We start from the raw sequence: 12,275 nt of genomic DNA, 5'->3' as shown, positions 1-12,275 counted from the left end.
GGAATACTACTCAGCAATAAAAAAGAAAAAATGATACACACAATATGAGTCTCAAATGCATTATGCAAGAAGTCAACCTCAAAGGATTATATACTGCATGATTCTCTGTATATGACATTCAGGAAAAGGCAAAGCTATAGGGAGGGGGAATGGGTCAGTGGTTGCCTGATTAGGGTTAGGAGTGCAGGATAAGCTTAACTACAAAGGGGTAGCACAAGGGAATTCTTTGGGGTGATGGAAAGACTCTGTATCCTGATTGAGGTGATTGTTATGTGAATCTACGCATGTGTTAAAACTCATAAAACTGCACACCAAGAAAAATGTGAATTTACTGTGCACAAATTATATTTAAAAAAGAAGCCATTGCACTCACAACATGAACACATTAGGTCTCTGAGTGCCTTGACACACTTACCTTCCTTGGTCAGTTTATTAATGTGGGCAACACACAAACAAGTGGTCTTGGAGTGTGTGTGTAAGTGAGGGAGGACTGCCCTACCGTATGGTCCAACCTAAGTACATCACACCTGGTATCAAATTTAGCACCTTACAAACTGGAAACCATTTTGTAGAAAATTCCTTTATTTTAGTGCAAATAACTTTCAGCAGTGACATAATAACGTAAGAACACATTTAGCAACATTTTACACCACGCAGTAAGTAAGAAAGTGTTTCTTTGAAAATATGTCATCATAGGAACATTATTTCTACATTAATAATGTAGCTGGAAAATGCCAAGGCTGTTTCTTTCAAGGCAACAGGGCTCCTTCCCTCCTTTTTGGACATTTTCTTTTTTAATACAAATGAGGATTTGCCATTTTAACAAATCACTAACAATTCTAAGAGTGATCTCTTAGGAGGTTCTGAACTGAGGTTGGCAAGATTTTGAAATGGGGTTTCAAATTAAAAAAGAAATTAAGACAATTCCGGGCTATCCCAGAAAGTAGAAGTCACTTCTACTAGTTTTTAAGTAGTTATATACATTCACTCCAATTTTGATGCAGAAATGGACAGATTGTCTAAAGCCTATTATTTTTTTTAAGTAGTTATATACATTCACTCCAATTTGATGCAGAAATGGACAGATTGTCTAAAGCCTGTCTATTATTCCCCCAGAGCCTGATTGTTATTCATATTTCTTGGTTTTGGTCATATTGCTAAATTAGGGCTCTGGTCAGAAGTAACACCTTACACACCCAAATGCTTTCCTGTGAAGCTTAAAATTGCACTTTCCATCCTGACTTCCCACGTTAGACCTCACATGCTAATGAGAGGATGTGAACATTGTTTCCAGTTTACAACTAATGATTAGTACAGCTGGATTAGCCCCCTGCTAATTTAACCATACCTGAATCAAACCATCACTTCATTTAGATTAGTTTCAACAGGCTTAACCAAGAGGTTCCCACTGACCTCGTAAAGAAACAAAGGGTTAACAGTGTATCTTTACACTAAGCTGCCTAAGGGCTTGGCTGCTAACCAGTTAGCTGATAGGTAGAATAGTGTCAATTTGAAGTTACACTCCCAACTTCTCTAGTTTCTGCTGAATTATGCAATGGGTAGGAATGGATGGCCACTCAAAGGAGAACTCCTATGGAGGTCTTCCACCATAAGGAGAATCAAAACCCCTATAAATATATTTCAGGGGGCCCTCTAAGTCTCTCTACAAACACTCCTCAAAATCTAGTGGCTCTACAAGTTAATCACAGGCTCAAAAATACCCGGAGCCACAGAACAGCCCTCCTGGCTGAATATGACTGGTTTAGTCAGCAGGTACATAAAGCTTTTCAATGCTCAGCCAGTCTTGTTGGATAAAGCATCTTCTTATATAACACAATGGAACTGTGCTAAACAGTTTCAAAGTTGAGAAGAATCCAAATATATCATCTATTAAAAAATGCACGATTTTAGTTTGCTTTTTCTTAGACTTTGGTACTGAAACACTGTCTACATTCTTGACACGTGAAAATGACATGGCCACTTCAGTGCCTCTGCATGTTGTGTAAAAAAACTCAAAAGCAAAGCAGGACAAGGACGTGTCATAACAAGATGCAGTATGCTGTACAAACAAAACCTAAATTATATATAAATACACCCCTACCCCAGCACTCCCTCTTCCCCCCAAACTACCTGACCAAAGCAATGCCAAGGGTTCTTCTCTCCAGGGCCAATGCAGTATGTGAAACCCAGCACCCAGGACTCCAACCATCCCTTGCCTGTGGTGACGTTTAGAGTCCTGCAGGCTTCCCCGGAGACTCCCTGCTGTCTGTCAGTTCTACAAGTACAGGGAAACTCCTACAGCTTAATTGGAAGCATTCAATTCAGTCTAGCTACTGGCTAGACTGCAAGACCTGGAGTCCTGGGAGTTAACCTTTCAGATAACCTAACTGGATCATTTCCTAATTTGGATCCCATCTTATCCTAATATCTCAGCAGAGCCAACACAGTAGGAAGCACCCTCAATTCTGAAGCTCCAAAGGCATTGCTAAGGGATATTGGTGAGGGTCACATAATAAGTGATACAGTGAGCTAACAGCTTAAGTTGCTATAAATTATTTCCAAGTAAGTTATTTGGGGCCATTTGCTTCTGCTTTCCACTGCATTCCAGAATCATTTTCATATGAGACTTTTAAAAGTTTATGTAATAGTCATTTAAAAAATTGTCTATGCAATCACCTCTTACCTGTTTTCAATATGCTTAATAACAACTTAATGAGCTATTATGTAGATCTAGGGAAAAGTAGTTAATCAGTCTGAAGGAAGCCAATACTGTGCTAATTCACAGTAAGGAGAAAAAGCAATGTAAACAGAATTACATAATCAAAAACGTGAAAAGCAGTCTTATCGAAACATTGCAAAGTTTTCCCAAAAGCACTTACAGCAATTTGTATCAAGAGATCCTAAATTTAGGAGTATGAAGGAAGACTCAACTCTTTAAGGTAGAAATTCACCTTTTTCATGATTGTAATATATAATTTCCCCCCTCACACCTAAGATAATTGTACATTCAAAAGTTTATAACTTGCTGTTCTTGAGACATTAATCATTCCCTAATACGTACATTGAGTATAAATAAATAACTATAAGAAAGCTTTAAAAATCTGAATTAACATTATGCTGTGCAAAAAAAAACAAAAAACAAACAAACAAAAAAACCCAAAACTGGAACAACCTACATTCTATGTTAAATACCCTGACTAAAATGTTGGTTGTGCTACACAATTCCACTTCAGTGCAGAAATGAGTTGATTTCGGTGTACCGTCTTTGTTGTTAAGTCTTTAGCACTTTTGTTCTAAGTATCACCTTGCTTTGAAAAGATGAACAACTTACTACCAAATCACAGATCACCACAAATCCATTTCAGTTTAGTCTGAATAAAATCCAGCATAAATGTATTACTTTGTTCCGGGAATAATGGCTCGGTGTCTTTGTTCCGACAGCTTCCTAAGGGCAAATCACCGTTGAAGTCATTTTGGGTTTGAACTGCACAGGAAGAAGAAACAGTGAAGCCAGCCTTTTCATTTTTGTTTTCCCTTTCAGTCTTCAGGTCTTGCTGGGACACTTCTTCCAGACCAAGGGTCAGATGGCTGTGGCCCCTGATGCTATCGGAAACAGATGTGGTTTAAACATCAGCCCAGCTTAGTGATCTGGAGGTCCCCGTTTATCTTTATGGTGTCGATTGCAGATAACGTTTGAATGCGGTGGTAAAAATCAAAAAGTTGGTGTCCATCCACAAACACTCTGAAACGTGGGTGCTCACAAAGAATTTCCACCTGGAAGAAACAGAATAACCATCTCAGTTCACAATTCCAATGAACCCTGCTGGAGAAAACGAACAAGCAACACTTCATTTAAGACAAAGGCAATTATCTTCAGTGGTTCTCAAATGTTGGAGTGCACTAGGATCGTACAGAAAGCTTGTGAGAACACAGATGGCTGGGCTCCACCCCTCAAATTTTCCATTTAGTACGTCTAGGGTAAGGTCAAAGAGTCTGCTTTTCCACCAAGTTCCAAGGTGATGCTGGTGTTGCTGGAATGAGGGACATACTTTGTGAACAACTGCTCTACACTATTTCATGTCCTTTAAAGATTTAAAGTTGCTTTAACATTTCTCCCTTCTTCTTGCATGCTAGAAGTGATGTAAAGATTTATTTATATGGCACTTAATGCCTCCACCCTCATCCCCTGAACAATTCTATTCTACTTTCAGAGAAGCCCCTCACAAGGCAGAACTGGTACCCACTAGTAATGTGTAATAATAGTTTAGACACTCTAGCATGGTAAACACTAAAGAAGAGAGAAGGTCACACAGTGATTACCCTTGGACCAAGGATGTGTAATTAACAAGGCTTTGTTAAGCCAAACAGAAATACTGATTCCATATGGTAAAAGCTTTTTCTTCCTCTTTTCTTTAAGTAATTCACCATAGAGTTTAATCACTGGTTCTGTGCTATGTATTTATTAAAAACATTTGTATTCATCATATAAGGAGAGACTCTGTATGTGATATTAGTCACATTTAATTCATATTATTACTAAAATTAATCACCAAGAAGGGTTGATTTTATTTGTTTTGTTGTTGGGGAGCATTGTTCCTCTTGGCAGAAGCTCTGGTTACTCACACTCATGAGCTTTGAATTAAAATTCACAATTAAGAAACTGTCACAGTCCAGGGGAGGCTCAGGGTCATTTCCATTCTAGAGAAGGAAGGGGAGGGGTGCCTCTCCCAGAGTATGATTAGAAGAGCAATCAGTCTCAATTACATCATTGATGTGAAAGTTGCGGATTCTTATTTTTCCCCCAGACTGTAAGATGGCAAGATAAATTATGACTTATTCATAAGGCCATAGTAAATTTCTAGATGAGGAACAACAGGTTAAGGGTAGTTTTGCTTTCTTAGGCATACATGCAACACAGAGCTTTTAACTGAATTGTCATTACTGTGATGTATGTTAACAAGGTGTAATGCGGACACTTCATCACCAGGTCTGACACGTCAACAAATCCTTTCCTAACACATTACTGACCTGCCTGTCTTACTTGGCATGCATTGTCCATCAAAGAGGAAGGTGCTGCTAATACTGCTTGGTTGGAATGAAAGTCTGAGCTGCGCTTCCTGCCTGCTAGATAGTGAGGAGCAAATCTATACTCATCCAGACCCAAGGGAAGGAATTTGTCAGCTACACGGCCTGTGACAATGAAATAGACCGAGGCTACTTAACCCAGAAAGGGAAACAAGGACATGACCAGGCCTCAATAGCAAACGGAACAAGAGAAAATAAAATGATAATCACTATATTCTTAAAAAAGACATAACTTATATGGTTTGGTACTACTCAAAGGTTGAGGAGAAAATGAGGAAAATACTAGATACTTATTTATTAATCAAATAGATATTTGGGGACAGGTATCTATTATATGCCTAGTACTATGTTGAATACTACATAGAAATGTATTTACTCTTAACAATCTAGACATGTAAATGTGGGTTTATTTACATGTATTGGCTAAACAGAGCCAAGAGCTATTATTAATTATTAATTCATATTGGCAAATAGAGCTTTTTTGATTGTTTTTCTTCTTTTCACCATCAGGTGACAAATTTCCTGGACATGCAAAAATTTTGGCTGCTTAGAGTGTTCTTGGCACACCCTGGATGAGAACATCACCCTCCTGCCAGGGGTTGGAGCTGAAGCTCTCCAGGCACTCACCCTGAATGGCTGGTCTGGGATGAATGGAAAGTAAGGGATCGCTGACTGTTCTTCACCCCTTTCCCCAGATATGCAAGAATTTCTGAGTAGCTGCCGCTCTGTGAAGACAGCTTTGAGTTCAATTGCCACATCGGCGGGAGGATCTTCTGAGTCACCACAGGTCAAGCTGATGGCAAAGCTGAAAAGAAAATCATCTCATTTATTCATGGTTGGATATAACAACATTTAATGATGACCCAGGCTCCCATTCCCTTCTTCTTCTCTGGATTTGTCAGCTTTTAATGGGCCACTATTCTTCACATGGGAGGTTAGACTATGGAGAAGTAGTATTACAATCAAACCATTTTATTTTGTTACCCAGAGGAGGCCCTGGTGAAAACTTCGGTGGAGTAGAAAATAACTGCAGACATTTCAGATACCCGAACTACCCACACATCTGTATCTTAATCTATTTCAGAAGTCTCAAAAATAGCCCCATAAATTGATCAGGGTAAATATTATCTTGTAAAGTTTGGTTCTTACTTATATTGATAGTTCTTACTTCAAGCACCTTAAAAACTGCAAAAACAAAAACAAAAAAACAAACAAAACACAAACCAAATCCTTTGGCCTCTCTAAGGGTCAAAGAGAAAATGATGTGGGTCTATATTTATAATCTCTGATATAAATAGCTGTCTAGAGAAATGATGGCTGGGATTCATACACATTCTTTTCATGGGAACATAGCACTTTCTTGGCACTTCCAACTAGCAACACTGGCCACAGGGGAGGAGGAGCAGTATCACAGGAACAGGAGTGAGCAAGACCTTGTAACTGCTTGATGGGTCTAGGTGACAAGGACTCTGCCTTACCTCTCAGGGTTGAGGTCTACGATGCCCATCACTAACACCTTCTTGCCTGGTCTCATGCCACCTTTAATGTGCCCACAAAATGGCACGATCTGCAAAAGATGAGAGGAGAAACAAAAAGTTTACAGCCTGTTAGGAAGGAGCCAAATCTTCGGATCCTAAGGACCTGACCCACTAGAAAATGCAATTAGAAAGAAGAGGGTACAGGCAGACACAGAGCACAGGGAAAAAAAAAATCATTTACCAGTCGTGGGAAGTACACGTCGGCTTGAACTGGAGAGCCCAAGGAGTTGTTTAAATGCCCATCATCTAGTTTCTAAAAATAGAAGCACACAGATTGGCTTTCCAAAGGCTTTGGGGGGGCCGCTTGAGGGGAGCGGGAAAGAACCTACACAAATCTGGCGGAATCCAGCCGCCCTCCACAGAACACAGGCAGCGTCTGTAGATGCTGCCGCCTCACAGTGCACTGAATAACCGCATAAACCCCCGGAACAAAACCCGTCTTTCCATCAGGTAGCTAAGCCTCTGATGATACCCCAGACCCTTCAGATCTAGATCAAAATCAAGGTCGAGGCCCACTGGGGAGCCAGAGCCCCGCGCCAAAGGAGGGCAGGCCCCTCTCCAACCGTAAACGTGCCCGCAAGCGCGGTCGCCCAGGCCTGTCCTCGCGGACGTGGCTGGAGTGCAGCGGCCGCGCGAACTTCTCTCCAGTGCCCCCTGCGCGGACCCATTTCCTGGGGGGAATTCCCGGGACGCCGGGGGCGGACGCGGGGCGCGCGCCTCCGGACACACACGCGCACACTCACACGTGCAACGTGCACACACCTGGCCGGCGGCAGCACGGCGCGGAGAGGGCTGTCGGTCACCCCCACCCCACCGGCCGCCCGAAAACAGCTCCCCTCAGCCAGCGGCCCTCCAGCGGGCGCTCCCCTCCGGCCCCCCACGCCAGCCGCGCACAGCCGGCTCCGGCTACCAGGTACTGGGGCGCCTTTTCACGCGGCGGGGCGCGGGGCTGGGCCTCGGCCGGGCGGGAGCCGGCGGCGGGGCCGTGCCGGCCCCGGGAAAGGGGCGCCTCGCGTGTGCCCTCCGCACTCACCACCACGGCATCGCTGTCGGCCACCGACCCCGCCATCTTCTCGCGCAGCGCGGCGGGGTGCGCGGCTGGCGGCCCGGCGGCGGGGGACGCGGGGCGCCGCGCGCGGGCGGGATCCTGGGGCGGTCCTGCGCCGGGCGGGGGCGCGGGTCCGAGGCCGGCTCGGGCGCGCACACACGAGCGGGCACGCGCTCGCGCTCGCCCGGGGGCCCGGCGCCGACCGGGCCGGCGGGGCCGGGGGGAGGGGGTGGCTGTGGAGGCGGCGCGGGCCCGGAGGTCGGAGGTGGCCGCTGCAGCCTGGGCCGCGCTGCCGAATCGAGGCTGCTTTCTCTCTCCGGGTGCTGTTGCCGCCGTCCGAGGAAAAAGGTGGCGAGGGCCGCGCCGCGCTGGCCCTGGGCCTCATTTAAAGGCCGCCGGGGCCCGGCTCGGGAACCGGGGACAGGGCGGGGACCCGGCTGGGCTGCCGCGGCTTGCTCAGCTTGCCCTGCCCCTCGGCCATTGGACAGTGGCAGGAGGCTGGGGCGGGAGGGACGGGCCTGCCGGGGTCGGGGCGTGCGGGGAGGCTGGCGCCGGGTCGGCCTTCTCCCGCGGCGGGGTGGGTGGGGCTGGGGGATGCGGAAGGGAGGGCCGGGGCCTGCCAGGTGACAGGTACTTGTGACATCTCCGCCCCTCCTCTCCGACCACCCCCTTCTTTCTCCGGCCGGGTCCTGGGGAAGGTGGGACAGTGGAGGCCGAGGTCAAGGGAAGAGTGGGGGTGGAGCTGGTATTCAAAGATTTCTTTCGGAGAATTCCAACAAAGTGCGCGGAAAGATTCATTGGGCTTTCTAGGGTAGAAATATAATGAAAGGTCTCTAGGCTTGCAGAAATGAATATCTGACCTAAAAGCAAGAGGCAAATAGGACTCACTGTAGGGACTTTTATATTTCAGGAGATTAATACAGAACAGACCTTCCTCCCCTGTGGAAGGATAGGCAAGTCTGGGGGTCCCTGGAGGCTCTCTCAGGCAGGGGTCTGGCAGAGTCTTAACAACTTGAACTGGGCACAATAACTGGCCCCAGAAAGCCCTCATTGGGCCATTTTAAACAAGTCACCTGCCCAGCCTAGGCTAGTGAATTTGTGACTGAAAATCTCTTGATATCCTTTGTGAAGTAATCCCCAGAGGGTACACGGCTCTTTATTCCAAGGCACAAATTCCTTTATGGCATTTCCACATTAGGATGATTATGTAACTTCACAGATAAAGCTGTATCGACATACCCTTTATTAAGTGACATCTTGGCTTAAACATTCCACTTGTGAATCACCAGGGTGTTTTACACTAATAAGCAGGGAGCATGTGTGACCTGCTGCAATCCCAGAGGGGCCCTCAGAGTCTCCCTCCCTGCTGCTGTTGATGGCTGTGTGGCCTGGAACATCACTGAGGCTTTCGTTTCTTAGCTTTCCCTTTATGGACCAGAGCTAATCATGGTAATCTCAGTCAAGTAGGGAGAATTACCTGCACACGCCTGTAAGCCACAGTCATATCCTTTGTGTGCTCTGAATTAGAGACTGAAGTGCAGCACTGTTGTGGCTCACTCTTTTGTTCTTGTTTACCAGTCTTAGCTCAAAATCACACCTTATTGATTATTTCAAAATGTTAGACAGTCAAAGGAAACTATTGACATTTTGAAAGCACGCTTTGGTGTAGCTCAACTTCTGAGAGTTTGGTATGGGGAAAACTCATTGAAGTAGTTTTTTTTTGTCATTAGCTAAGCTAAGAGTGACACAATACATCATGGTGATTAAAGAGCCTGTGCCCTGGGTTCAAATCCTGGCTCTACAATTAGCTAGCTGGGTAATCTTGGATGACTTCTCTGTGCCTCAGTTTCTTCATCTGCGAACCAGAGGTGGCAGCGATGCTGACAATAGTGCCCATCTCGGGTTACTGAGAAGATTAAGTAAGTTGGTTCCTGTACCTTCCTTAGAAAAGTATCTGGCACGTAGGAGTCACTCACTCTATAAACATCCCGAGGACCTGCCATGGACCAGGCTCTGGGGAATCCATAGTGGACTTTTTTGTTGATCTTGCATTCTAGTGGGGAAAGGCAGTCAATGAACAAATAAATATATATAATATGTCAGATGTTGGAAGTGTTAGAAAAAATAGTAAAGCAAGTAAGACGAGAGAGAAAGGTAGATGGGGCAGTGCTATTTACAGAGTGTGATCAGGGAAGCCGCCTATGGTAGAATGAGTTTGAGGACCCCTGAAGGAAGGGAGGGTGGGGAGGCGTTTGGAAGTGTGGGAGAAGAGTCTGCTGGCAGAGGGGACTGCAAGGGCAAAGTCCCCAGGGTGAAGTATGTGAAAGTGTTGGGTGCACCTGGGTTGCAGCGACCGAAGCGATAAGTAATTAGAAATGGAATAGGCCATGCAGACTGTGTGAAGATTGGCTTTTGCTCGAAAGAGGTGGGAAGACAATGGAGGTTTCTGAGCAACGGAGTGACATACTTTGCCTTCTGTACCCTCTGGCTGCTATGGGGAGTGGTCTCTGTGGGGAGGGCAGTGGGGAGGAGGGAGGGTAGAAGCAGGACTCAGGAGGCTGCAGCACCAACCTAGGCAAGAGAGAACGGTGGCTTAGACACGGGGAAGTGATGAAGCTGTGAGGATCTGTGGTCCTTGATAAGTCCTAGCTGTTGTCATTATGTAGCTCTGAGAGTTCAAATCGACTTCTAAGCCTCAGTTTCCTCAATGCAAGATTAAGGGATTGGGCTCTTTCATCATTCCTTTTTGGCTCCTAGAAAGTCCTTCTGGTTCCTCAAAAGCTGTATAAATACCATCTAAATTTGAAGGGGTTTGAGAATAAGTGCTGTTGAATGAAAATAATCTTGGGTTGAATCTTTCAGTAAGTGATTTTGTGGGGTGAAGAATAACCCTTTGATTGACTCTGTAAGTGAAGTTGAAGAATTTGGATTGCTTAAGATGAGTTCTTACGTTTCTTACATTTTAGGAATGTAAAGAACAGAAGGTTACTGAACCTGCCCAGAATATTTTAACATGGCAAATTGTCTTTTATTTCAAAAATGCTTGATTCCTTCTCATCCTATAAAATGGTTCCTTTTGAATATGGAGAGGAAGGAGAAAGCCTAAATGAATTTTTTTGTTATAATTAAAGCTGACCAGAGTCAAACGACCCCTTCCAAGGGAAAATTCATTAGCAAATTAATAAACTACAGAGCTTAAATTTTTAAAAAGTTGAACAGTGAAGGCTAGGCAAACTTTGCTCTGGGCTCTGATTACGGGCATTTGTGTCTAAAAAACATTAACCAAGATTGTGACCCTTTTATGAAATGCACCAATGAAATTTCAAGCTAATTTGCATTACTGCTGGAAACTACAAAAAAGGCTAAAGAAAAGGCAGGAGGCAGTCAGGCAGATGATTAGCACTGAAAAAGAAGTGTGCACGGGTCTTTGATGATAGACTTTGCTAAATGATCTTCCTAGATGAAAATAGTAGATCACTTCCTTCTTTCCTTCCCATTTAATATGTTTTATGCAAATGTGCATATGCATAGTTTCTAATATTGGGAAGAGAATACAGCATTGATGTAATTCAGCAACCATTTTATGAGCATTACTATGTGCTGTAATAGCGTGGACCAAGAAGAGATATATGAAAATGGAATCTTGTCTTGCAGGAGCTCACACTTTGGGGACCAGTGTAGAATGTAGTGGGTGAGAAAATAAGGCCTCAGACCTATAGCCTGAGCACTGAGGGGGAGTAGTTACTCCCATCTGGAGGATTAAGGCAGCTTTTCTCGAGGAGATGGCGTTATCTCTGACCACATGCTTAGCAGAACCTTCCACCAAAGCAAGTCTGCAAAGACTGCATGGCAGCTTTATTCATGGCCCGAATTCTAAACCCACTCCTCTGCTTGTTCTGGCCACCAGCTGAACCTCTGTTCCCAGGGGCAGGTTTTGTCTCCTGCCCTGGTCTAGGTAGATATATGCCTCCTTCCCTTACACTGTGACTGTGGGCCCTGATCCCCTAGGCCTGACTTTGACCTTCAGACCACTGTTTTCTGTGTATATATACACATTAGCAGGAACAGGGTTTCTCATCCTCAGCACTATTGACATTTTAGTTTGAGAAATTATTCGTTGAGGGGGGCTGTCCTATGCATTAAAGGATGTTGAGTGCTAGATGCTAGCAGCAACCCCCCAACAAGTGGTGACAACCAAAAATGTTCTCAGTTGCTGACGAATGTCAAATGTCCCCAGGTAGGGTGGGGCAGACTTGTCCCCGATTGAGAACCAGTTACCTAGAAGGTGCTTTAAGATCCTGTTACTCATATTGATACATGATATGAAATGTATCCAATCTAATCTAGAGTAGAAACTTGCACATCAGAAACACTTGCCTTTTTAGTTGGCAGGTCATTGCTTCCTGACAGCTATGGGGGCACTTCACACGTGGTTCCACAAAGAACCCCTCCAATGAAGAAGGACCTGGGAGGACCCCTGTGGATGTAGCTGCCAGCTCAAAATGTCTATAATATTGAGAAACTTGTGTGACTTTTGCATTCTGTTCCACAATATCGCCATGTTTATTTTTTTTGTATATATGTATTTTTATTGGAGTATAGTC

General features: G+C 44.7%; 1 protein-coding gene across 1 annotated transcript; it reads right to left on the bottom strand.

The window, feature by feature from the left end:
• Positions 1–564: 564 nt before the first annotated feature.
• LGALSL (galectin like) lies at positions 565–8,153 on the bottom strand. The gene is made up of 5 exons (XM_074341221.1): positions 7,657–8,153; positions 6,805–6,876; positions 6,564–6,652; positions 5,713–5,890; positions 565–3,774 (listed from the first exon to the last, which is right to left on the bottom strand). The coding sequence occupies exons 1-5, from the start codon at positions 7,690–7,692 to the stop codon at positions 3,631–3,633; spliced, it is 519 nt and encodes a 172-aa protein (XP_074197322.1). The 5' UTR covers positions 7,693–8,153; the 3' UTR covers positions 565–3,630.
• Positions 8,154–12,275: the final 4,122 nt, after the last annotated feature.

Source organism: Camelus bactrianus, chromosome 15, assembly GCF_048773025.1.
Source record: "Camelus bactrianus isolate YW-2024 breed Bactrian camel chromosome 15, ASM4877302v1, whole genome shotgun sequence".
NCBI classification, from domain to species: domain Eukaryota; kingdom Metazoa; phylum Chordata; class Mammalia; order Artiodactyla; family Camelidae; genus Camelus; species Camelus bactrianus.
Note: the sequence above shows the minus strand (reverse complement) of the source record. Positions and strands in the feature narration are given on the sequence as shown.